The sequence below is a fragment of the Bicyclus anynana genome, chromosome 1 (genome assembly GCF_947172395.1).
Source record: "Bicyclus anynana chromosome 1, ilBicAnyn1.1, whole genome shotgun sequence".
Lineage (NCBI taxonomy): Eukaryota > Metazoa > Arthropoda > Insecta > Lepidoptera > Nymphalidae > Bicyclus > Bicyclus anynana.
In genome coordinates, this window is record NC_069083.1 from 8,614,228 (window position 1) to 8,628,040 (window position 13,813).

General features: G+C 34.9%; 2 protein-coding genes across 2 annotated transcripts in view; both read right to left on the minus strand.

Moving 5' to 3' along the window:
* Positions 1–6,940, minus strand: part of LOC112055991 (major facilitator superfamily domain-containing protein 12) — a 69,783-nt gene extending 62,843 nt beyond the window's left edge. Inside the window, exons 1-2 of the mRNA XM_052881494.1 lie at positions 6,828–6,940; positions 6,319–6,371 (exon numbers count right to left, since the gene is read on the minus strand). Coding sequence (XP_052737454.1) covers positions 6,319–6,356 — 38 coding nt within the window. The 5' untranslated portion in view covers positions 6,357–6,371; positions 6,828–6,940. The remainder of the gene's footprint in view (positions 1–6,318; positions 6,372–6,827) is intronic.
* Positions 6,941–11,694: 4,754 nt separating this feature from the next.
* Positions 11,695–13,169, minus strand: LOC112055508 (cytochrome P450 6B1-like). Its single transcript, XM_024095649.2, has 2 exons — positions 12,546–13,169; positions 11,695–11,957 (listed from the first exon to the last, which is right to left on the minus strand). The coding sequence occupies exons 1-2, from the start codon at positions 13,132–13,134 to the stop codon at positions 11,791–11,793; spliced, it is 756 nt and encodes a 251-aa protein (XP_023951417.2). The 5' UTR covers positions 13,135–13,169; the 3' UTR covers positions 11,695–11,790.
* Positions 13,170–13,813: the final 644 nt, after the last annotated feature.

The window sequence follows — 13,813 nt, forward strand, 5'->3', positions numbered from 1 at the left end:
CAGTTATACCTAAAAATCATCATAATCAGCATATTTTAACGGTCCACTACAATACAGACTACCTCCATATTTATAGGAGAGGGTGTACCGAGAGGTGGTGGTTCGATCCCCGGCCGGTGGACAGTCTTTTCCGACTAGTTGGAGGGGAATGGGATTATTCCCATTCCCCTCCAACTAGTCGGAAAAAGTCGGCTCATATTTAAAAGATGTGGCAAAAAAAACAACAAAAAACTTATTTACGATTGCATTACGCCTAGAAGATGGCTCTAAGATACCTTCATCGTAGATGGTCGAAAAAACGAAAGCTGGAATCTAGATTTTCATATTATTTTCAATTTAATAGATTTTAAAAAGCAGGTTTCCTCAAACTTCTACACTATATTGCCAGAGTACAGATTATTTTAGTACAAGACTACAAGTAACTGAAGTAGCAAGTAGTTTAACTTGAGAAGCAACTAGAGTAAGATATCTTAATGATTGTGACCAGAGAAATGTTTACTTTGCACGAAGTTAAGTTGAAATGGATTAATTTGAATGTAGCCGCACGACGTTTTAATTTAAATTCTCTTAAAGTTACGCGAATACTCGCAATGATTATTATTATTAACCTTTTTACTCGTAAGGTTTTTGTTTGACTAAATCTAGCAAATGTTTTGTATTGAAACTTTTCTGATCGGAGCGGGTCAGGTTAATACATTAAAAGTAAAAAAAAAAACCTTATCTATTGCATAAGTTATCTATGACGGAAGTAAGAACAATGTAATTACGTAAAAGGTAACGTAAATCTGTAATAATGTTATGCTTTCACAAATTAATGCCATGCGTAGATGACTTACCTACTAACACTACGAGTGTTAGTAGGTAGCTGTCAAGTTGAACTTCAACGTGACAAATTTACGAGCCTAAAACCTTTGACCTAGATAAATTAAGAAAAAAAAAATGGAGATATTGTCCTAGATAAGTATTCAAAGCCCAAAGGATTAGCAAATTGAAGTGGCAGTGGGCGGTCCATATTTGTCACATAACAGTTAGCCGCTAACGTGATCTGGTGTGGAGACCACGTACCAGCAAGCGCAGTGTAGGGCGCCCTCCAGCCTGATGGTCCGACGACATTAAGAAGGTAGAAGGAAGTGGCTGGATGAAGAAGGCAGAAGATCGTGTGTGAAGCCCTATGTCCAGATTTTGATTTTCATTTTCGTTGAAAATGAAAATCAAAATGTTTACACGTGTGATGTGACGAGTAGCAGCAACAGTGATTGTACCATTATTTTGTGGCAGAGGAAACAAGTCGAGCAAGTCTCAGGACTTGTGACTTGAGAGCAGGTTTAAGGGATCCCTTTTGAAAGCATCAACACTCACCTTCTCTGCCCAACATGGTTTCCATGCCTACACAAATTTTAACGTTTTTATTCAGCAAGCAACGAACAGCATGCAAAGAACAGCAGGTATCACGAATGCGTTGGACAGAAATAGTGGACAATAAAGGTTAAATGTAATCTGATCGCGGAGTTTTAACAATGCGCTGGGGACCGACAATGGCAATCGGCAACGTAATATATGGCAAGTATATGTATTTTTTACTCACTCGCGTACATTCTCAATTAATTGCTCTTTAAATTAGCTGGAACGATACATGGACGCACTAAAAAGGATTAATTAGATACACATTTGCTAAAGCCTTAAAGTAATGAATACTTCTTTAAACAATACAGAGGAGAACTTAAATAGACTTGGTGATTTGCATTTAGCAGCGCGGGATGTTTTTACTCGTGAAACATGATATTAGATCTATTGTTTAAGTATATGCTTTGTTTGGTTTTCAATTTGCGCTTGCTTTAGTATTATGAATAAAATTGCGAATAAGTTTTATCTTATCCACCTATCAGGTGAACTTGTAGTCAACACCAACACAACTACAATATTTAGGTATATATATATAGTTTTTACACTTCCTGAACACACAACTCGACATTGTAGACGATATTTAGGTATTATTTGTTTAAATAACGTTCGTTGTTGACCACAACTAACATTGAGTTGTGTATAAATTTCCTCTTTTGAGCGCCTAATTTTTCATGCACTAGTAACATATCTAATAGTATTTAATATCATTGGTCGTTGTCACGTTTGATATAACCTGAAAATGTACGAAATTGTACTCGTAAAGCTGAGGTATTATTGGATAAAAAAGTATGAAGCAAAACACGGAATGCATTTTACCGTGCCTGCCATTAATCTATCTGGAATCTAGATGGATCGCGTTAACTTGGAAAAAGTATGGCAGTTGTAAAAATGCCTCGTTCCTATCTTCCATATACATATTGAAGCATCGTATGTTATGCGTTAAGGTCACTAAGTCCGTGCTCAAGGAAAATTAGCAAGATTTTTCTGTTTAAATCAATGACGTATCAATTCTCGGAATAATTTATGTTGAATGAAAGATCTACATACATAGTACTTAAAGTTTCACTACTAATGCTAGATATAATATTTACAATTTTAATTTGAGCACTACCAACAAACCTGACCTTGATTGATGTTCTTGAAACTCTTTCATTACTAATAATACCGATAAAACCTATCATACTAACGGACGCTCCTAGCAGTTCCCTTTCCAGAAATATGGGAATATAAATGTTGCCTATGTTACTCGCTGATAATGTAGCTTTCTATTGGTGAGAGAATTCTTATAATTAATCCAGTAGTTTCGGAGCCTATTCGTAAACAAAAAATCAAATCAAACTCTGCCAACTATTAGTTAAGATTAGAATAAAGATAGGTTATTGAGAGCCGATATTGGTCGCACAGTAATTAAGCCGTCGGCCATTGCCGGCATGCGGTGTGCGTTCTAAAGCCGCCGAAATTTGCCGCCGAACACAAGTTTTGTACGTTATTGGACAACTACTCTTTTTATTTTCACTTACAAATTGGATTTGCTTTTACAAATTTAGTTTTATGAAGTAATGCTTATAGCTCAAAACTGCAGAAACTACTTTATTTATTTAAAACCTCGAAAAATGAGGTAAAATTATTGTATTTTCTACAGGAGTTGTGCTAAAATTAACCGCATTGCAGCACAAGATGCGAAACTATTTCATTCCTTTTTTATAATATGCTTTCAGCTTCTACAATAGGAATAAATGTGAATAGTGAAATGCATGTAAAAATGAATGTATTTGCGTGGCAGGCATTGAATCATCTTTTATATGGAAACAGGGCTCATAAAATGTAATAGTTGGTGATTCATATTTCTACTAACTAGTTGTTAATATTTATGTCGACTGTCGTATGTAATCATGTAAAAAAAATGTAGGCAATCTAAATTATAGTTGGTTGTAAATATTACTTCTTCTATATAAAGTATATTCTGGTGAATGTATATTTATGTTTATGGATTTTCCGGGATGAAAAGTAGCCTATGTGTTAATCTAGTTTATTATCTATCTTCGTTTTAAATTTCAGCCAAATCGTTTAAGTAGTTGCGGCGTTAAAGAGTAACAAACATCCATACAAACTTTCGCATTTATAATATTAATAGTATTTTTTTAATGTTGTTTAAGTAAATTAGGTGTATACAAACTCAGTAGGGTTATATCTAAATAATTTTAAAACATTCATAATACGTATATCCGAAACATACCAACTTTTCCAGATAGTCATCTATCCTGGAAAAGTTTATGCCTACTTATATGGATACGCATAGGAAGTCGCGGGCAAAAGCTAGTGTGTTAAAATAAAGGAGATGGTCCATTTCAGGTCCACTCTTGTACCCTGTACCTATAAAATTAAAAAAAAAAAATGAATTTATTAAAATTTATTAAAGTGAATAAATGTAACTAAATAAAAAACAAATATATAAAATAAAAACCCAAGTTTTTGAGTTATATCAAGATGGCGCCCATAGAGCAACTATGACAATACAGTTGACAGCAAACGTCAAATCGATTAATGCATTGAAAACGTCATCTATCCGCCATTAATACCCATAATATAATGTTGCATTTCTTGGGAGATAATGAATATTATTTCGAAAGAATTAAAATAAATTTGTAGATTTGTATAATCAAAAATAGTTAAAAATAATATCTTCTTTTATTTCCGCCAGGGTACAATGACTGGACCTGGGCTCCATATAATTTTGGACCATCTCCTTTGCTTTGAATTTTCCATCATCGTCTTATCAAAATACGCAAAGAATCTTAATTATCAATGCCGTAAGATCATACAAAATGAAATAACATTTTACGGTGTTCCCCTAATTAAACAGTCCGTTATAATGTTATTATTTAAATACATATATAAAATTAATATGACCGTATACGTTGTACCCTTAATTTCAATACTACTAAAATAACACGACCTATGTAAACCTTCTAACCTTGTATACGTATGTTGAGAGGAAAATCCATCATAGACCAGGCGTTTTGAGGAGTTAAATATGCATATTATGTATTTTTATTTTCGTAACCAAAAGTATCCTATGACCTTTATCGTAGTTTGGCCTCAAATCGAGGCAGTTTCATTTGAATTCATCCAGTAGTTTCTGAGTGATAGGTACATTAAAAAAATGCTTATCATTAACTTCAATGTATTTTTTTGGTTGATTGAAAAATTGGATATTCTTTCTAAAACAAGCAATAAAACTAATACATAGCATTTGTTTAGTCCATATATTCGATATTGAAGGGGGTGGAGCAATGATAATTTTATACTATAGATCGATTACGTCCCTACAAAATCACTGCAAAAAGTGATTCGAATAATAGGCAATAACACTAAGCGCACACATGCACAATTTTGTCTTAATTCCATTATATATTTATTTATATTTATGTATATATAGTTTTTACACTTCCTGAACACAGAACACGATATTAAGGTATTATTTGTTTAAATAACGTTCATTTCGTTCCTATTTTGAGGGCCGCATTTTTCATGCGCTAGTAAACAAATAAAAACAAAATATCTAAAAGTATTCAATATCATTGCGGTGGAGTATAAAAAAATCAGAATCTGCGTTTTCTGAGTTCAAAACCGTGAACAGAATGCGGTCATCATATAATGCACACTCAATTCCTCACAGCGCCTGGTTTATTAGTGCACCTACTTGAATGAGTAGGAACGTCAAGTTGGTCGGATAATTAAGGAATGCTTCAAGTAATTTATAGGGACAAATTACACCATTAATCTCGTTACTTAAGCTAGAGTCAATTTAGTTAATACGTATTTGCCATTAGAGTGGCAGTTGCGACGTGCAAATATTTTATTCACGACAGGTATCTTAATAGATATTAATAATAATAATAATATTTACGTATAATATATTTTGGCATTTGAATAAGTTGAACTTATTTATATAATACCTAATGTTATATATATTCCTTTTTTAATTGCCCTGATAGCTCAGACCAATTATAGAAGGACCTGTATCACACTCATAGTCACGAACAAAATTGTCTGTCATTTTCTGAAGAAAACGAGCTTAGATTTGGTATATATCTTATACTAAACTAGAAGTTTTTGCCTGTTTTTTAAACAATTCAATTACACAAAAAGGTATTTTTACGGAGCTCTTTAACCGACGAACACGATTACAACTATTTAACATCGATTCTATAGAGACAGTTTTTATAATCGCATTTGATCGTTGATCATATACTTTGACAGAAAAATAACGTCTAGCAAGGCAGGTCCTATACAATAATTGGTCTGAGCCTGATAGTAAGCATATACCTAAAGGGAAGCTCAATTAGAAGCACTTCGACGTTCGACAGTGTATTTTGGGTGACATTGCGACGTGTTGCAATAATATCAGAGCGGACTCGTAGTTTGGCGCGGATATGCACCTCAAACGTACTATACTTACTTATAGACGTACTATTTAAATATAATGTGACTGAAGATCTTTGAATCTTTGTGTATGAAGAATGGACTGACGACATCAAGCGAGTCGCAGGGATTCGCTGAATGCAGGTCACGCTGGAAGTCCCTACAACAGGCCCATCCATGTCCTGCAGTGTACGTCCATCGGGTGATATGATGATGATGATGAAGATCTTTATTTTATTTCTGTGATATATATTACGTTTGTAGAGTAATACGTAATATAGGTATAGGAACTTATTACATTTCGCCATAGAGATTCTCAGAAGGCTAACAGGCGTCATTATAAAAGTGACTGCACCGGTGCACTTTTCTGGGTATCAAAAGATATTAAAATAGAGAGTCAATAAGTACATATCAACCGTTTTACAAACAAGATAGGAAACACCGCTGGTTATTATTATATTTATAACAACGCTACAATAGGATACTCACAGTTTTAAAAGAAGCCTTAAAATATTCTTCGCTGGCATCAGATGCTGTCTAGTCTGAAATTTTACAAAAGAGATATCAAAAAGAGGTTACTTTTAGTATATTTTATATAAATCATTTTATTTAAAAATTGTGCTACTGCAACATGGCAATTTCAATATTCGCTTCATAAACACAGTGTGAGAATGTATTTTTTATTTATTTATTTATACTTCATTGTATAAAAATCAATTACAAAGAAAATAAAAGGAAAATTAGTAGGTATACAAAGCATCTGTCTGACAATCTTTGGATAAAGGAATCAATGTATTGAAATGCGACAAAACAAAATTTTTGTTGAAAATGTATTGAAGTTATAGTCAATCCACTCTGGGAAATCCGCTTAGCTTTGGATGTAGTGGTCCATGGTACTCGAAAGACCGACCAAATACGTTTATGTGTATAAAATGAAGTTCAAATATTTTACATATAAAAACTGAGTAAATTGTTGAAATTAGTTAAATATTTCTTACCAAAGTATGAAATTAGTCATGTCGATGAATCACATTTGTAGCCAGAATGAAATATTGTTGAATCAGCAAAAAAGCTGTAACAAAAATGTGACAATACCGGCGAAAGTCCCGCCCCTGACTCAGCCCTACGGAGACAGCACTGACTTTCAAAATGGCGGTAAGCGAAAATAATTGTGTAACTCTGACGTCAATCGCGATTATTACGTACCTTTATTATGCATTTACACTTTTTATATGCACGATGCTCTCAAATTATTGTAGTAAGTAATGAAACCTTTAACAGTTATTTATTCACAAAGTAGGTGTAGTAGTTATGTAATGATATGATAGTTGTATAAATTGTAATTCGTCCTCATGATATGTAGTTATGTATTTTATTTTAAATTGAGGCACAGTTGGTAATATTTTATTATATAATATATACATTATTACGTACAGTACTAGAATATTAGTAAAATTTTCAATACCTAGTTTTTCTATGTACCCATAGAAGATTTAGAAATGGTTCTTTATTACTGTACTTAAGACAAAATGTTACGGACCAAATTTACCACCAGGCTCCAGGCAACTGGTAAATCCGCCACTGGCTCTATCTGCCTATTATTTTTTAGTCTATGTATCCAAAGGGAATTTTAATATTTATAAGGGGTGCCAATATCTGTTTCGAGGTGACCGAACGCGGCTATGTGAGGCAATAAGAAACCCAATCCTTTCCTTTCTTCGCAGCGCAAGTCGAGCGCAGCGCTGGACCGCAGGCGTTTGTTCCGTGATACACGACACTATAAACGGCGGTAACAAACGTTTTCCGGTCCAGTATTGTACTGCTTTTAGTTGGCTTTTAGTTAACTTTTAAAATAGTCACAATAGGTGAATGACGAGAATTTTTTTATTGAACTGTACAGAGATAAAAGGTCATTTTTACAGGCTCTCTCAGTATCAGTATCGTAAGAAATACATTATTAAACACTAGCGGACGCCCACGACTTCATCCGCGTGGAATTCAGTTCAAAACCATGGATATTTTCGAGATAAAAAGTTATGTGTTAATGATCGCAAATACCCTTTATATCCTTGTAGCTCCGAAAGTAATGATCGCAAATACCCTGTTACTTTTAATGAATTGCTTTACTATTAGCATACTATTAATGGCTGAAATTTAAAATGAAGATAGATAATACCCTGGTTATTTATCATATATACGATCCGGTATAATGTCGTGTAGAAACCGAAAGGGCTGTGGAATTTCAACCGCCTCCTAAAAAGAATAAAAAAAGAATTAGAATATAAGTAAGAATTAGAGTTTAAGTTATACTTGAATATAGAGTTTTCGTTCGTACAGTTAAGAACAGGAAATGTTAATAAACGTAGCCAATTCACCCTTGGCTGTTATTTTTAACCGGATACCCGTTGAACCCGCCGCCGCCGATATTGCCCTCTTTATGATTCTGATCCAGCCGTTCTCTTCGGAAACTAATTGAAGATAACAGCCTTGTTTTTTTCACCTATCCGGTTTTCCTTTTTGGAGTTGTAACCAACGGAGCGAGCGATATTGTTTGCGGAGATTTTCCTTTTATTTTCAGCGCAACATTAGCCATTGTTTCGTGTAAAGAGGATTTTTCTTGTAGAGGTTAGTACGTTACTGATTTTATATTTTTGGTTTAGCTCATTTGTTACAAAGGATTCCTAACGGCGAACCAAATATTAGTATTTAGTTTAGCCTTAATTATAGTTGCCTCGTTGGTTAGCCTATATGTGGTTGCAGATTTTGAGGTCCTGGGTTAGAATCCTGGGTCGGGCTATATGAGATACTGATTAAAATTTTTCTTTTCGAAGAAATTTTCAGATAAAATTCTCAGCCTGGAGCAAGTATAGCCGTCGGTCCCGAGCATTATCATTAACATCAAATAGTGTTCGTTAATGATTTTAACCTAGCCTGCCAACCCGCATTAAAGCAGCGTGGTGGGTCTCCAGATCCCCTCTCATCACTTACCATCAGGTGAGAATGTAGTCAAAGGCTGCCCATCTTCATTGCAACAACGTGGTGGAACTAAGTTCCAAATATCCTTGTCCTACAGGAAAATAAACCATTAAAATAGTCTAAATATGGTGATGGTGATGAGACATTGAATCCCATAAAATCTTATACGTCCATAAGTAAGCTTGTGAATGAAAGCATGCTCGTTAATTTCGAAATTCCCTTTTCATTTTTGACTTTTATGATATTTTTATTAATTACACGAAAAAATTATTAAACAACGTTCACGAAACTTGAGCTCGTTCTTTTGTTCGATATTACAATAAAAAATGTATAAATTGTTGTGCTTAAAGTTAACGATATTGTTATTGCGTAAAAAATCTTGTTTCTCCTCCCCTTTGAGAGTAATTCCGGACTTGACCCAACTTTTTGTGTTTTATGAAACTTCCAGAAAGGCCCAATAAAAGGCGTTGTCACGAATGATGGAACGTCTATAGCGTGAATGATCCGACGAGGATTTGCGTGAACAAATAAAGACGTTTGATTTGTGCGTAATATTTTCCATTTTCAGGATTTTTGTATTTTGCAATAAGTTTGACATAGATTTAATTTTTGTTTTTATGATTTAAGTAAACAAAAGTATTATGATAAATGACAAAGTTTGTATGTACCATTCAGATTCCATTAACATCATCATTATCAGCCGATGGACGTCCACTGCTGGAAATAGACCTCTTGCATGGACTTTCAAGCACAACGGTCTCGAGCCGCCAGCACCTTACACCCCGCTTGATATCCTCGGTCCACATAATGGGGGGTCGACCAACACTGCGCTTTCCGGTGCGAGGTCGCCATTCCAGCAACTTGGGACTTCAACGTCCATCGGCTCTTCGAACTATGTGGCCTGCCCGTTGCCGTTTTAGCTTCGCGACTCGATGAGCTTACATTGAGATTGCTTGTAATACCTTTAAAATGTCCATACGGACGAAGTCGCATGACCTCTGCCTCCGATTCCAGAGGGTGTGGGTACGAATCCGGTCCGGAGCATGCATCTCCAACTTTTCAGTTGTGTGCATTTTAAGAAAATATCACGCGTCTCAAACGGCGAAGGAAAAACATCGTGAGGAAACCTGCTTATCAGAGTATATTAACTCTAGCTCAGCAGTGTGCCGAATGTTATGATGATGGATTATGATGCCTTCAAGACCCATCTCAATAAAATACTCGTATCTAGTATTAGGTTTCAAACGAGCTAATAATAGGTTCTTACAAGTGTATACCTAGCATTAAATTTTCAGCTATATTAATTTTCAGAGTTACATTACATAATATTCTAGTGATGTGGTTATATGGTCTCACGTTTATATTTACTTTACAGTCTTTGATCTGTTATTTAACCAAATCAAAGTTGTGAGTGTTTAATGTTTATCGCAATTTACTTTTACAGCGGCTCGTTATGTTTGAGTTCGGGATTTATATAGTGGAATCGATCTTAAGTAAATTAAATTTGGAATCTCATCTCAGATATTGGATTTGAGGGATTTGGTTAATATCAAACAGCTTGCCAATTACTGATAGTTTTAGTGCGGAGTTCAATCTATCGTGTTTGTAATAAACTTATTTAATTTCAAAATGGATTAATATATAAAATTACTAAATTATGTAATTAGTGGACGCCCGCGATATTGTCCGGGTGGAATTCAGTTTTTCACAAATCCCGCGGGAACCATGGATTTTTCCGGATGAAAAGTAGCCTATGTGTTTATCCAGAGACAAAATCTATTTCCATTCCAAATTTCAGCCAAAATAACGTAAGTAAACCGCAGCGCAAAGGAGGAACAAACATACACACACAAACTTTCGCCTTTATTTTTATTCGTCGACAAATTTTAATTGGACTGGACTGATCTCATCTCACTTGAAGTTAAGTTATGATGCAGGTATCTATCTGCATCTGCATATCTGCTAGTTAGTAAATAAAAAAATGGTGCTGGTCACACCTACAATCTTCTTTATTGATGTTTTTATTTCAAAAGCAAGTCAAGGTCCATTATGATTAACCTGCTTAAAGACGTTGGCCTCACTAGAACTGCGTCAAGTTCTTTAGAAACCCATCAAACTCTTTATTGGTTTAGTATCTTTAACTGCTCTAGTAAGAACTTACCAAATGTTATTGAACAGGAAGAAATATACACGATATAAACTACACGAACAGAAAAGGGGAGTGTTGACATGTCTAGGATCTTCTTAACTCTACCCCTGGATCACAAGCTCGGGGTTTTCTCGATCATACGATGGACATGCCATCCGAACGGTAAATCTATGGAATGATAAGGTATTTGTCTATCGCTTATAATATTCTATTATATTTGACGACCTCCATAGCGCAGTGGTATGTGCGGTTGATTTACAAGACGGAGGTTCTGGGTTTGATCCCCGATTGGACCGGTTGAGGTTTTCTTAATTGGTCCAGATCTGGCTGGTGGGTGGCTTCGGCCGTGGCTAGTTACCACACCACCGACAAAAACGTACTGCCAAGCGATTTAGCGTTCCGGTACGATGTCGTGTAGAAACCGAAAGGAGTGTGGATTTTCATCCTCTTCCTAACAAGTAAGTCCGCTTTCATATTAGATTGCATCATCACTTACCACCAGGTGCGATAGTAGTCAAGGGCTAACTCGTAAGAATAAAAAAAAAAATTACATAGTATCTTTTTCGATATGACAAAAAGTATAATTAAAAAATGTTTCGCGTACCTAGTCTAAAAGCATTAATATTCGTTATCTATATTTATAGCTGTGAAAATAAATATAATAGCGACATTATTAACTTAAAGTTAAAGCCACCATAAGATTTAATATTAATTAATTAACTCCAGTGATTTCTAATTACTCACTCCTAATAGGAGTAAATTATTAAGAATGTTATGAAAATTAACAAAACTTATTATTGTAACATTTTTATATCTATGCCTTATACAGAGATTCTTCATTTTCTTCGAACAAGATTTAAATAAATACCTCCCTTTGGTGACGTAGCAACGCGCTCTGGATTAAATGAGAGGGTTTTTGGCGTGTTCTTGGATACTTCTACACGGAAATGATACAACAGTTTCATCAAACATACGCGACTCTGGATTCTAGCAAAAAGCATACCTGCAACAAATTATGTGTTGTGTGACTCGTTTTCAGCTGACTATGGGTTGTGAATGGTGTTGATCATGATGATGAACAAGTTAAAATATTAAAATTTTATAAAATTTTCTCTCTCAACCCTCCATCACCCGTGGTCGTACCCAATAGATCTCCCGTGATGAGCAAGTTAACGTAGAGTGGTTAATGACTGAACGTTGGGTGATGTACCAGAGATATACACCAGTAAACTGCATCACAGCAGCAAGGCAGAGTAATGGTAGAGTAGCACTCCGCGCATAGACAACGCGTGAGCGAGGCAATCCGATGGAACTTCGGATTTGATATAGTAAATTTCTGAAGAAATTAAGCATACTAACCGTACGAGAAGAGGTGCAGGTCAGGTGATGGGTGACTCCAATGAGCTATAAACTCTAAACTATGTTTTTATGTTATAAAGAAGAAATTAGCATTCAAAATAATCGCATATCCTAAGTCTAGTTCATATTACATATAATTTAGGAAAAAAGTTAGTTTCATCTGTTTCAGTAACTGTTACATAAGTCGACTTCAATACTACTTCGTTGGAGGTTATTTAATCAGATTACTTACCGATGCAGAATCGAGGACCAGTACCAAAAGGTATAAAAGCACAGGGATGTCTTTTACTCTCATTCTCGGGAGAAAATCTCTCTGGGTCAAATTTGCTTGGATCCGGGAAATACTTCTCATCGTGACTAATAGCCATTATTGGTGCGAATACAATTGTCCCTCTCTCAATAGTAATGTTTGTCCCAGGTATATTATAATTTGCTTTGGCCCGTCGTTGTATATCTGCTACTGGGTATTTTCGAAGAGTCTCATTAAAAACTTTTTCCATGTAAGTCAATTCATTTATTATTTCGTACGTTATATTTCCATTGTGTCGGTCGAGTACTTCATCAAGCTCATCAATTAACTTATCCTGTATAAGGGGATTCATTGCTAGTTCGTACAACATAAATGCCACTGTAGCCGCACTGGTTTCGTACCCAGCCATATAGAATATAAACGCTTGAGCTGCTATTACTTCATCTGTCAATTTTAATTTTACCGTTTCTTCCGTTTTAGTAGTCTCCAAAGTATTGCCTTGATTTTTAATTTCCAAAAGTAAATCTATGAAGTCTTTTCTGTTAGAAGGCACACCGTTTTTGGCTTGCATACTGTCCCTTACTAAATTAACGAAAAAGTTACAGAGTTCTCCAGTGTAAAAAGAAGAGTTAAATTTCTTTAATATACCAGGATATAATATATCTATATCTTGGAAAAAAGTCCTTTTAAATGATAATTCATCGATTTTAATCATTTTGCTTACGAGAAAAGCACTATCAGAGCTTACGTCAAGTCCAAAAATACATGCAAAAATAGATGACATTGTAAATTTTTGCGTGAGTGAGTATACATCTTGATTTGTTTCTATTTCCGTGATTTTTTCGATGTGCTTAAGGAATATGTTACTTCTTTCTTTGATTAGATGAACCATAGTTCTCAATTTACCTGTTGTAAACAAAGGTGAAAATAAACTTCTTAGAGGCCGCCAGATATCTGATTCAGCGTGAAAAAGGTTAGCGCCTAAGCCATTTTTACTCAATTCCACGCCGCGATCGTCGAAATTATCAAAATCTTTAACAATAATGGTCTTTACCAAATCCAAGTCTCTTATTAGCAAACTGGGTGATGTCATTCTATAAATACCAACAACTTTTTCATCAGGATAGTCATTGTAAATTTCTTTAAATACTTCTGCAGCAATCGACTTTCTTAGAACGTAGTTTTTTATATTACCGAAGAATGGCAATGGTCGTGGGCCAGGAATATTTCTCGATTGCCAATATTTAAAA